This window comes from Poecilia latipinna, unplaced genomic scaffold, assembly GCF_001443285.1.
Source record: "Poecilia latipinna isolate Pla-1442-1.1 unplaced genomic scaffold, P_latipinna-1.0 Scaffold1156, whole genome shotgun sequence".
In the NCBI taxonomy this organism is placed as follows: Eukaryota; Metazoa; Chordata; class Actinopteri; order Cyprinodontiformes; family Poeciliidae; genus Poecilia; species Poecilia latipinna.
This window is the reverse complement of record NW_015113772.1, coordinates 141,060-154,029: the sequence shown is the minus strand read 5'-3', so window position 1 is coordinate 154,029 and position 12,970 is coordinate 141,060. Positions and strand designations below refer to the sequence as shown.

General features: G+C 40.7%; 1 protein-coding gene across 1 annotated transcript in view; it reads right to left on the bottom strand.

The window, feature by feature from the left end:
• Positions 1-12,970, bottom strand: part of znf385b (zinc finger protein 385B) — a 77,728-nt gene that overhangs the window by 32,108 nt on the left and 32,650 nt on the right. The window contains exons 2-4 of the mRNA XM_015053040.1: positions 12,591-12,728; positions 12,329-12,472; positions 12,056-12,169 (exon numbers count right to left, since the gene is read on the bottom strand). Coding sequence (XP_014908526.1) covers positions 12,056-12,169; positions 12,329-12,472; positions 12,591-12,726 — 394 coding nt within the window. The 5' untranslated portion in view covers positions 12,727-12,728. The remainder of the gene's footprint in view (positions 1-12,055; positions 12,170-12,328; positions 12,473-12,590; positions 12,729-12,970) is intronic.

The window sequence follows — 12,970 nt, the reverse complement described above, 5'->3', positions numbered from 1 at the left end:
ATTTTCTGTAATATCAAAATGCCTATCTTCCGGACTATAGAGCGCACCTTACTATAAGCCACAGTTTACTTGCAGCAGCTATCAATCTGTATTGTCAGACCTTTAGCCCTCAACTTAAAAGCTGCATCATATGATGCATCTTTGTGTTTCCATGATGAGGGGGTATGAGTTTGAAAAAATGTCTCCATTGTGCCTGCTGCTAGCATGTGCTTGCTCTAAATGAAATTAGCACCTTCTTTGATTTCCAATTTTGACTTCCAAGCCTCACCGGGCTTTAAGCCGCATGGTTCAAAATGTAGGGAAAAAGTAACGGCTTATAGTCCGAAAAATATGTATAGATATATACATAATCCATACATAAAAAAAAAACATAACCCTGCTGTGTTTGTGTCACATTCACCTGCCATAAAAATGCAAAGTAGAAGATGCAAAGGAACAAAAAATGAGGAAAAATGTGATGTAATACGGCTAATGATGCATGTCCACTTCTGGGCAGTAAGAGACTTAAAAAAACAAACATCTAGGTGCAATTCAAACCTCATGACCTCACTGGGGGGCGGGCGGGGAACTAAATATGGAAAACAGGACACACTCAGGAAGCACAGCTTGCCTGACTAACATTAACCTAATAAGCCTCTGAAGTCTCTGTCTCAGATCTGGAAGAGAAAGATGAATCACTAAATCTGTGGCAACTTTTATAGCTAGGAGACGGTGGAGACAGTACGGCTGCAGTCTGAGCTCTTTCTACAGACTCAACTTCAAATTGGGACGTGACTGAAATCCAGTTCACTCGTCTTCCTCCATTGTTAATAAGAAAGAAAGTTGGAGCTTAATATCTCCCCTGCTTTCTCCACTGATGTGACCAAAAAAAATTCAAACTGGACCCATCTGTGACCTGTATCACTTTCACCATCCTCCAGCTGCTGAAAGCTGCTTCAGACGAAACCTGGAACCAGAACAGACATTAATCTACCAGTGATCCTGATGGAGGAGAGCCAGTCGAACTACCTTCATTTGCCTCTTAAGCATTCCTTATGCAGGGAGAGCGAGCGGCAGCGTCTCGCAGAAAGAGGGGCGGATTTGCTGATAGCAGCATTAGACATCACTGTGCATTATTATTATTACGCAGGGAAACACAGATTAGCATAACAAGCCTGTGTGTTTCTAAGTAGGTCACATTCAGATCCTTCTTCATCCAAAAAGAACACACACATGCACAAGCATCCAGCGGACCGATCAAGCAGATTAAAGCAGACGGGAGCCCTCCTGTCTGAGACTCGGTGGAAACCAGTGGAGACGCACAGAGGCACTGAAAAATACAAATGTTTTTGTTTTTTGTGACGTTGAAAGTTGCAAAGCCAACCTTCTGTTTGTGTTGAAAGGCTCACATGTAATTTTATGTTCTCAGGGGGTCATCGCAGTTCACATCTAAGACAAACCGATTTCAACCTCATCCGTTTAGAAAGTTTGTGCCTGACATTCTCTGGGTTTTGAAAAAAAGAATAAAATCTAATCGCTGAATCCATCTGTTGCACACAGTTTCAACTCACCTGCCACTGAGACCGTGGCAGCTTACAAGACAAAAGGCATTTGCCCACCACATAATTAGTCGCTGGAAAATATTCACACATTTTGAACTTTTTTTTCACTTTTTGTTGAGCTGTATTCACAAACATCGGCGTAGATAATTAAATAATTATGCAAAAAAAAATTGAAGAGGAAGATAAAAGAAAAGCTTCCTCCCGACGTGAAGCTGCCGTAACCAGGTGTGACAGTGAAGGTGTCGTTTCCACGGCGATGTGCACTGCTGGTTTTCAGCCATAAGGTTTTGCATTCAAGGGGTTTAATCTTCATTTTTCCTGACCAGATCATCTTTTCTTCGTATGTTCATAAAACTAAATGTTAAACTCTGGTTACATTGTGAACTTAAAAAAAGAAGAAAAAAAGGTAATCTGAGGATGCCCTCAACAGCAAAACGAGCCCCATTCTTCTTTCTATTGATAAATAGCATCCATTAGTCCATTTAACTTCCCTTTGGGATCAATAAAGTATATCTGAAACTGAACTAGACTGAATTAATAATCAAAGAGAAAGAGAAACTGGTTGGATGAGGTATAAAAACTTTGTGCCAGTGACAAACAGTTCTCATTGCCTTGGCTAAAGATGGTATTTGTCATATTTTGACAAGAGCTGGATAGTTTGAAATCTCTAAAATCTTGAATAAAAGAGCTTTGTGTGTATATTTTTAAGTAGAAGCAAAAATCTAAAGGAAGAAAAACCACATTTAACCACTTACCGATGAAAGTCTTTCTTGTGTTTTGGAAATTTGATGCAGAATGAATATTAAACACGTTCCTTTATTACTATCAGTTGCAGAAACTAAACCTCTATCTTAAAATGTGCGTGCATTCAGAATGTTTATCGTGACATGTGGGAAGTGTTCATCATTTTCTTCTTGAAGAAGACATGCAGGTGTGTGTTTGTGGTTTTTAAAAAGCACCTGGAACTCTTCATTTTGAGTCAAACTACGATTTTAGACACAAAGCAGTTTTTTCACTGCACTGTTCAAATCTGCAGCGAAATAAGATTAACATGTTAACTTTACCTGAACTGTAGGCAGGTGCATTTATGATTAAACAACTATTGTTGTGTCCATGAATCCTTCCTATCAGACCAACAAACAGATGCAGCATTCTGAATCAAACATGACATGTTAAATGTGCTACAGGGGTAGAAACATGTCAAAGCAAAGGAAGTCTAACACAGTAGCTCTTGAGGAGTTTGTGTGTCATTTAGAAACACACTTTGGGGAAAATAAAGGCCTGTTTCTGCAACTATGTAAATAAATTGGACTTATCAGCTGTAGAGCTTCACCTAAAATTCTACAATCGCCAGAAAAAAATAGATTTATAGGTAAACCAAAACATATTACAACAGAGCAAAAAGGAAAAAAAAGTTGGGTTTTTTTGGTCTAGTTTATTGTGCAAATATTTTAATACACTTAAAACAAGACAAAAGTAACTCACAAGTAACTTTGCAGCAAGATATAGGAGCTTGTTTTAAGTCAATAATTCCTTAATATTTATAGAAAATCAGTAGTTCACCTATAAGAAGATACTTTTCCCATTTTGTAAGTGAAATAACTTTTTTTTTCTTTTATCAATTTCATTAAACAATTTATTTAAACAAGCCCCTATATTTTAATGAAAAGTTACTGGCCAGTTAGTTTTGTCTCATTTAAAACATACTGAGATATTTGCATTAGAAACGAGACCAAAATACTATTTTTGCAGTGAAGCATTTTTAGTCAAATTCAGCACCAAATCCAACTCAGACCAACAACCGCAGTCTCAAAAAGATTTAATCCCTCTGAAGAGAGCTTAGCAAGAGAGAGAGCACATTTACAAATCAGATGTGGCCGCATGGCGCACCTGACGCAGCCAATCAGGGGGCTTGCTATCATTTTCTTTTCCAAAATGTGTTTTCAATTGTTAAAGAAATGAGTCAAAATGTACCCAAAAAGGTGAGGATTCGCATGAAGCTGTCTGCAGTAAAATTAGAGGAGATTACAAAAGCAGCAAAAATGCTCAATTTGAAATTCCACAAATTTGCTGCGTTTGACTTCACAGTCATTTCAAGACGTACTAGCAGATGAAACGGCTGCGATTTATTTCTATATATACGTAGTTGTGTGCCATGGGGCACTGCTGAGACAGATTAAATAAAACCTGAGAGAAAGTGGGACAAGGGAATCCACAGCGTGTGCTTTGGTGTGTCCCATGAATGCACATGTTGCACTGCGATGATGAGAAGCAGTGTGTGGGTAATCACAGCCGTCACGCTATCCATAATGAGAGGAATTTCATGGAGACGGGCTGGAAGTGAACCACAGAATGAGGACTGAATGCAGATCTTTTTCAGCGAAAGGTAAAGGGAAAGACTCTGGTGGAAATATGACTGTAGAGATTCCAAGGCATTTCTTTTTTTGGTCTTGGCATTCCTGGAAATCTGTCTTCTCTGAACAAGTCTCGTTTCCAGGTCAAGCGCACGCAGTGGGATCATCACAGGGGAGGGGGAAAGCGAAGCGTGGAACGCTGCACAGTGTGTTGCAATGTTTGCAGCAGGGATTTGATGAAGGCAGTTTTTTTTATTTACAGTTGTCTAACCTAAAATTCAACCTCTACTATGTCGATATCTTAAAAAAAATAGAAATAACTGACCTGGAACAGAAACGTAAACATTTCTTAAAGTAAGAAGAAATGTTTACGTTTCTTAGTTTAACTGGCTTTGATTGAATAGTTCAGATCGTGCTGGAATTTACCTTGAAAAAAAAAAAAGAAACTAACATTATAAGAAAAACTAGCTTTTAATGGAAAATCTGATAACATGACGTTGCCACTTAGGCTGCCGTCAGAAGCGGTTTTCTTCACTTGTCACTACAACTTTTCTTCAAACAGCCAACCAGAAAACATTGGAGATTATTTCAGCTTTCTACTGGGTTTGTGTCAAGATTTTGACCCGAACATTATAATTTGTACTTACATGCACGAACAACGGTGACAGAAAACGGCAATCTGGTGTTTTTTTATTTGTATAGAAAGATCCTAAAATCCTCATAATTGTTTAAGAATGTCTCAGTTTTTACAAGATTCAACAGTTTCAACAGGTGAATTGATTCCATGATTTAACAGTGGATCTAAGTTCAAAGTTCACATCGGGGTTATGGCCTCTGGGGCGAGCAAATGTCAACCCTCCTTCGGAAAGCAACGCTGACAAACCCGACACACCACCTGTCTGCACACACAGCGAAAGAAATGCTGTGTGTGCAGACGGAGACAGGAAAAATAACCACCGTGGAGCAGAAAGAGAAAATAAACCCAGGAAGAATTTCCTACCTCGACTCTGGAAACTACTCCACATCACGGACAGTCAGGCAGCTGTCTCACCTCCTCCAGCGCCTCCACCTCCTGCCTCTTTGCTCTTTCATCTGCTCCCACGGTAACTAAAACCCATCGACGAGAGGACCCAAAACAAACAGCGGAGGCTCGTCGTCTGACTGCTGGAGCGTGTGGATGTGGGGACACGCGTGTGGGAGGGCAGAAGAGGGCGAGCGACGGACAACCGCGGAGAGAGAGCGCGAGTCTACAGCGAATCGCTGAGGTGATGCTGTGCAGGGTGAGCAGTGATGACAGCCCCCCTTTGTCTCAATGGAAATCCCTGTTTCTCCCTCCCTCTGTGTCTGCGCGCTCTGCTGCTTCACAGCATCACGATTTGGAAAGAAAAAGAAAAAAAAAACGGAAAAGGGAAAATAAACAACCAGTGGGCTGTTTCAGATTAAAAAAAAAAAAAACACGATTAAGGTACTTTGTAAGTGTTTAATTCAGAATCACAGTTAATCCCAAAAGAAAATTAAATGTTGTAACTCAGACTATCCGAGTTTTCTCAAAGTTTTTGCAGATTGTGATGGCTGTGGGTAGGAAGAATCTGCTGCTGTAGCAGTCAGTATTACAGTGATTCTGAGGAAGCCTCTGGCTGGAGATACTTTGCTGTTGTACGTTTTCCACAATCCTCTTCATTTTATGTTAAATTATTTTATGGTCAGTCATCTCCAGCTGTTTCTGAACAATCCCCAGAACAGAACCAGTCTTCTTCATCAGCTTGTTGGGCTACTTTAAATCACTGGCAGAAGAGATTACACCTTTCCCAACATCTGAAGACCTGAAGCATCTTCCTGCAAACCTGGAAGGATCCAAGCATCCAGCTCTGTCTCTTATTGTGGACGACAGTCTGTTGTCCAGGGCAGAAGTGAGACATTTAAACTCTTCCTGCACCTTCTGAAATCTACAATCATCTCCATTTTCACTTGTCTTTATTTTTTGTTTGTCTACTTAATTAGTTTCTTGGTTTGTTTTGCCCCACTTTGGTCCAACAAACGCAGTTTTAAATCTGTTTCACTGAAATTGACATAAATGGTGTTCACATCCAAACAAGGAAGACTGTTTTTCCAACATGCCAGAAAAGGACCCACCGGATCTCTGTACTCGGCGTCTTGTCCATCTTTGAGTCACCCCAGGACACATAGTCGTCAGAGTATCTCTATAGATGTAAATGTACAGATTAAAAATGAATAGTGAGAGTACGGCCCCCTTGGTGCTCCTGTGCTGGTTGGACACACAGTCGTTCAAGGGATTGTTGAGCTTTTGACGTAGTAAAACAGTCTGAAACGAACTGGGCACAGATGTCTTACGGTTTTCCTCTTTCATTTCGAGTATCAGATCAACTAAGAAATTTTCTTTGCTTTCCAAACTGACTAATAACTCGCTCGCCTTGCTTGACACAACCAGTCGTTGCAAAGCAGCTGTAGGACATCACATTACTATTACTATCATTTTGTTTTACTCCAAGAGACCCACATTTTCCACAAAATTACACTTTTGTCCCGTCGGTTCACATAACGGACCATCAAACTGCCAAAAGATTTGGGATGTTATTTGGCCAAAATGTAGAGTTTCTGATGTGAGACCAGATTTTATGGCACAGGTATCAAGTGTGAAAGCACTAAGAGTCTCAGGACCTGAAAGCAGAGAGTGGGCTGATGACGGTGCTTGAGGTTGTGTACTTCTTATTTGTCCAGCAGACTGAAGAAGCTGATGCCGATCGAACCCGACCTGTCCTTGATGTTTCAGTCACCATATTATGCTGTGTCTTAGTTAGCATTAACCAGGCATGACATGTTCTTTGGTTCAGAATGTGTGTCAGGTGGGCCGAGTAATTGGGGTTCAAATTCAGTCGTACCGCACACTGTCACCCAGACCCCTCCTCTGAGCCTGCTGTCATCGCCATACAGCCCTTATGAGTGTGAGAATCCGTCAGTGCGGTCTATTCATACACTGCTGAATACATCAACCAGAAACTGCACATCAACACCTGCTCAATCTCTGCGTCTCTCACACACACACACAGAGAAACACACACACACACACACACACATTGCTGCCATGCATATCTATTAATATCTGTCCAGTTCACAGCTCATTATGAACAGAGAACGAACGGAGCAGCAAAACTGACCTTTATTAGCCAAGGAGAGCTAATTGATGCCAGCCTGTTTGCTCACAGGCTGTTAAGAAACAAAAGATGTGAGCACACTTTTTAAAGTGTGAAGAAAAAACAAGCCTCCAGACATGAACTCTGAGGTTTTCTGGTGAAAGGGAGAGCATGGAGGTGAAACAGAAAGGAAAGGAAACAAGAATAAAGGAGAAAAACAGGCTGGTGAAATCAGATCGACACAGAAGCTGGGATACTGTAAATGTTATTGGTCTCATGTGAGAGAGGCTTTTTATTTGTAGTGAGGATGTGGATCATGGGAATTCACTTCTCTCATTAATGATTCAGTGTGTGTGTGTGTGTGTGTGTGTGTGTGTGTGTGTGTGTGTGTGTGTGTGTGTTAGTCAGGCATGTTTATTTGTGGTGTTCCTGCTGCCCCCTAGTGGTTACATGGAAGTAAATATGTGTTTAAAGAGAAAAGTTTATTTCATTTTACATTATTTCACAGTGATTCTGGCCTAACCCAAGTAAATATGATTTTTTTTCTGGTTTTGTAGTATTACTGTGTTCTTTTAATTTCTTGTTTTCTTAGTTTGGGCATTTTTACATGTTGACCTCTCAAAGGTCATGTAATTTTAGTTCAAATTTGACAGTTTCATAGAATTTGCCTTTTTTTGTTAATATTTTTCCCTATCAGACGTCAAAACAGGTTTGTATTTTAAAATGGCAGACATAATTTTTACATTAGCAAAACATAAATCTTGAAGAAACACATAACTAATGCGTTGCTGAAGTTTGTAATTGTTTTGATTAGATAACTGTGACTTTTATTTCTAAATCTCAACCTGGACTCTTTTGAATGGGGAGAATGTATAATACTAATATAATACTAATTGATGCAATGCAGCTATAGGTCTGTTTGCTTTATCACTGATGGAATCTTTTATTTACTTTTCTAAGAAGGATGTTCTAGGATTTTTCCACAAAAACGTCTAGCATCTCTTAGGAAATCAGCTGCTCTGAATTCAAATGATATCCCGTCTTTCGGCGTTGTTGCAGTGAAACATGCAGCACCGTATTTTAAGACAAAGCTTCTCTCTTTTTTTCTCTTTTTCTCACCACTTCTGTTTGAATTTTTTTTTCTCAGTTCCACTTTCAAATGTTAAAATTAGCAACAGTGCTTCTTCTTTTTGTCAAATCCTAGCAACACCTTGACTAGTTTTAATTATTACTGGTAGAAATGTAGCATTAGTTAGTATAAGCACTTTCTGGTTTCTCACACTCTTTGCATCTGCAGAAGATGAAATGCATATCAACCACCAAGGTATGCAAAGTGTTAAATTTAGCTGCATATCTCATTTTATTAGTGTGCAAGTAAGGATTTTTTTTTAAGGTTGTTTGCCTTGTCAATCTGTGCAGAAATAAACAAATCCTCATCCTCCGGCTGTCTTCCTATTATGTTTACGTCTAGCCAGATATTTGCAGTCGTCACAATAATCTCCTTTGTCTGATTAACTTCTTACTAGCCTGGACTGTCAGCATTGCAGTGAGCGGTCTGTAGTGAGTCCTTTTTTTGCAGTTCAACAAGCAGTAAAAATAGCACAACTTCCTCAAAGCCTTCACAATAAGAGCCTGTTGAGGCATACAGACCTCCAATGTAAGATTTTAAAACAGCAACATCTCACAGTATCTCCTGAAATGTTAAAAACTGCGTGCTAGTGAGGCAGTTTCACCATTTAATTCAAGCTGCAGGATTCCAGGCCTCTAGGAATACAGTTTGAGATCACCATTTTAGATCAGCAAATAATATTAAAATAAAGTTAAAGGCTACTTTCCACTTTGTATTATTTTAGATTAACTTTATTACAAACAACCATCCCTTATCTCTCCCCTCCCAGTCTTTTTTCAGTGTTTCAGAGGTTCAGCCCCTGCAATCTTCAGGCAAAAATAACCTGTTTTCAAAACCAGCAAAAAACATCAATTACGAAAAAGAGTTCAAATTAAACCTAGCTGAAAATACAGCCGGCTGGGGGGCGGGGGGTCACTATTATTAAAACGACGCACGATAAAACGGTTCTCATTTACTGATTTTATGTGAACGTTATTGATTGAGGAACCCCGGGGGTGACGGCCCGTTCTTGGAGCACGGATCTGTGCGTTAGCGGTGATGTCATCTGACCTGGCTGCTGATAGGCTGCTTAGCCAGGTCACTGTCACACACACACGCCCTTACATACACACCCTTACAAACAAAATGCGCTCCATCTGGCCTGGAGGAGCACCGAGTTCAGGCCAAAGAGCTTTTCATGGCAGAGAGCGTCTCGTAATGGACAGACAGAAAGAGAGCAACACACTCATTCAGTCAGTCTGGCTCCCTGTGTGTGTGTAGAGATTTAATCTTTAATCAGTGTTATTGTAGCCTGCACACTGATATGGAGACACAGTATGTAATTACAGCTGCTGCACACACACACACACACACACACACACACGTACAAAGGTGTGTGTATCAGAGTGAGATTTCCTATCTGACACCGATATCCCACACACAGAAATTTCATTGAAGGAATGAGCAACACAGAACGATTGCTACATCATTTCCTGTGGCGCTAATTGTGAATATAACTCCGTAGCGTATTTTTTTATTATTTTTATCAATATTCTAGACTACAGTAGATCATAATGGAGGTGTCATGACAGCGGGTTTGTGTTGTGATTCACACAGTGCTGGACTTATGCAGTCATGAGCAACGTGTTGCAGAAATGTCGGAGCGGTTTCGCAGCAGAGCCGTGTCCCAGTTCGATGACCTGCTGCTGCCTGCTCCACTTTAACTCCGTTACATCTCAGTATGTTCTTACTCTGATGACCTGCAATCCCACTCAGTGGGAGAGCGCCTGACTTTTTAATGTTGCTCTGAAGCTCTTCCAGTCACATCTAACCAAAGAGCAGAAGACGGCCGGGGAGATGGGATGTGCTTCAGATGCAAGTCCTCTAGCAGTGGATGCTCTGGTAATTTTTTTAGGATGCAAAGGTTGATTTAAAAATAAAAACAAATCAAGCTTTCAATCAACTTAGAGAACTTAAGTGGTTCCAGAAATGCTTTCTGAATTCGCTTTAACAGTTTGGGTATTACTATTATTTAGATGTTATCAAAATTGGCAACAAAAATATAAGATTGTAATAATTTATGCTCTTTTTATAGGTTGCCAATTTATGTGGCCACATTATTCAGGATTTAAGTCCTTCTGTTTAGGCAACTCCAGTTCTTATAGATTGTGTTTAACACAAATTCAGGGCAGAACCGTTTTCCTGTCTGACACAAACAAGTATGAAATGTCCAGTTCTTCATACATCCAGTAGAGAAATAGTTTTCTCAAGTGAGTATAAGCAGAAAAAAACAGGGAATCTAAAAACAGGACAAATTCATCTGAGCTCAGCTAAAACAAATCAAAAAGATAGGAAAAGCTCATTTAAATCAAAATAATCTACAAAAATAAGTTAATATAATGTAATACTACATAAATGATGCAAAATAAGCTAAAACAAAATAGGCCAGGCTAAGATAAAATAAGATAAAAAAAAAAAAAAAAGGTAAGCCGCCGGACTGAATCGAGCCCTCACTGCTTCCAGCACGACTGCTGGACTGCTAAGAAAAAAAAAATAAGTGAAGCCAAGACAGCACCAAATACGCTAAGCTAAAGCAGAATAAACTAAACTAATCCGAAAAAAATCTAAATACCACAAGCTAGGAGCAGATAATTAGCATCTCAAAAGTTCAAATAACACTTGAACTTTGACCCCAAATCCAAAAGGAGTTACAGATGTGGCTCTTAGCAACAAACCTTCACTTGTGAAAAATGTCATTTTGGATTTATAAAGGGTCATTTTCACAGAAAATCAAACATAAATTGTTTCCTGTCAGGTTTTGGACCCAATCATGAGATGAAAACAAAACAAAACACACACACACACACGCACACACACACACTGACAAACACACACGCAGACACATTCTCTGACCTTTCCTAGGGGGCAGCAGCTGTTAAGTCATTTCCACCCAGTAGCCAGAATCTTAATTTTGCCTCTGCTTCCCACCAAAATCTGCATGTCTCTCAGAAAACAACAAGCACAACCAACGAGTCAACAGCTTGAAGATCCACCTTCAGCAGCTCTCACTCAAACTAGTTTTTGTCAGTGTGACTTTTCCCGTCTCCAGGAGTTTTAGAACGCTCTCCTTTACATCCTTGTTTATGCTCATTGAGGTTTTCGGAAACTTATTATCTAAACTGCATTTCAATTAAGTCAAGGTGTGAATTTTGGCCAGATTGCTGCACACTGTCTTTCTGTTCTTATTCAGGGGTCCCTGTGATTGGTTGAGTGAGATAGTTTGAGCATCACAACTCTCGTGCTCTTTGAATGTACTGGAGAACTGTTTTTTGCTGCTAGTGATTTTGTAGCAGTAACCTTGTATAAAATATTAAAAACCAAAACAGCTCTTGCTAAAATCTTCCTCGTCTGACTTGGCTGCTTGTCTCTCCACAACCTGCCTCCACATTCCCAAACACGATGCTGTGAAATGTGGACAAACATCTCTAATTCAGACCCTTTGCGCTCTTATGGAGAGATTTTTCCAGGCTTCTCGCCACATTCATTCCGAAAAGAAATCTCTCTTGTACGTTTGGCTTCTAATTTCTCTCTTGTTTCTAAAATTTAACATGAAATTGGAATCCTGTAAAAATCTGAGATGTGGCTTTTGAGGTGATTTCATTAGTGTGAGCATTGGTTGGTGAAGCTCTTTTCTCCTTGGCATCTTGCTAACACACATCTAAACTCTAGACTTTGTGTTTCTTTTAATTAGCACCCTCTGAATGCTACTTTCCTTTTAAAAACCAATGGAAGCAAAAAATGTGGTTAGTTTTGTTTCCCGATCAATCGATCAATCAATCAACAGTTACAATAAGCGCAGCATGCTAGACGTAGCAGAAGAACGAGCCACTTCTGTCCTACCTGCAGTCGTGCTGGAAGCAGTGAGGGCTCGATTCAGTCCGGCGGTCTGAGTCAGTCCTGCAGGCTGGGAGCTGAACCCTGCGGCCGGAGGAAGCGACCTGGTTTGAGCTCCAGCTGGAATCAAAGACAATAACATCCACTAGAGCTCACAAAAAGCTGACAAGTGATATTCAAATGATAGGTTGCTATTGACGCCAGAGCTGACAACAACATTCCCACGTGGAGATTACTCTGGAGGTTCCTGCTTAATTCAGCCAGCAGCGCTAACCCCACCTGCTGCCTGTTGTCGTGTCTGCCCCGCCTGGAGCTGCTTCACCCTCCGGAGGTGAGACCTGCCGTTGTAGTGCAGCTGGGCCTGAGCAGCGGAGGTCAGCTGCAGATTACACACCTCACACAACGAGTACGTCCCGCCCTGGCCTGCAGGAAAACAGCAGGGGGGAGACAGGTGGAGGAGGAGTCGGAGGGGGGTGAGTGTAGCTGCAGGAGAGGTACCAGGAGATTTAACGCACTATTAATCCTGGATCACAACTATCACCTGGGGATGGAGTCTGCTGGACGGGGGGAGGGAGGGCTGAAGGTGTGGGCGTGTCCATTAGCTCCTGACCCATCCCTCCAAAGGCAAAGATCTGCCTGCTCTCCAGAAGCAGAGACGGGCTCAGTGGCGTCTTCATCACTACGAAAAAAACAGGAGAAATGGCAAAAAATATATAAATCTGTAACAAAACCGCTTCTTTGTTTGGTAATGTTTAAGCTCGGATCCATGAAGGGTAGAGAAACAGCTGTCATCCTGACAGAAAAGTCAACACTTCAATCTCAAGTCCTTCCATGTGCTGATGAAGAATAAATTGGGTAAAAACAAAAACAGCAACAACGAAACAATGCTGACAGATTTGCAACAGTGACATCTGACACACC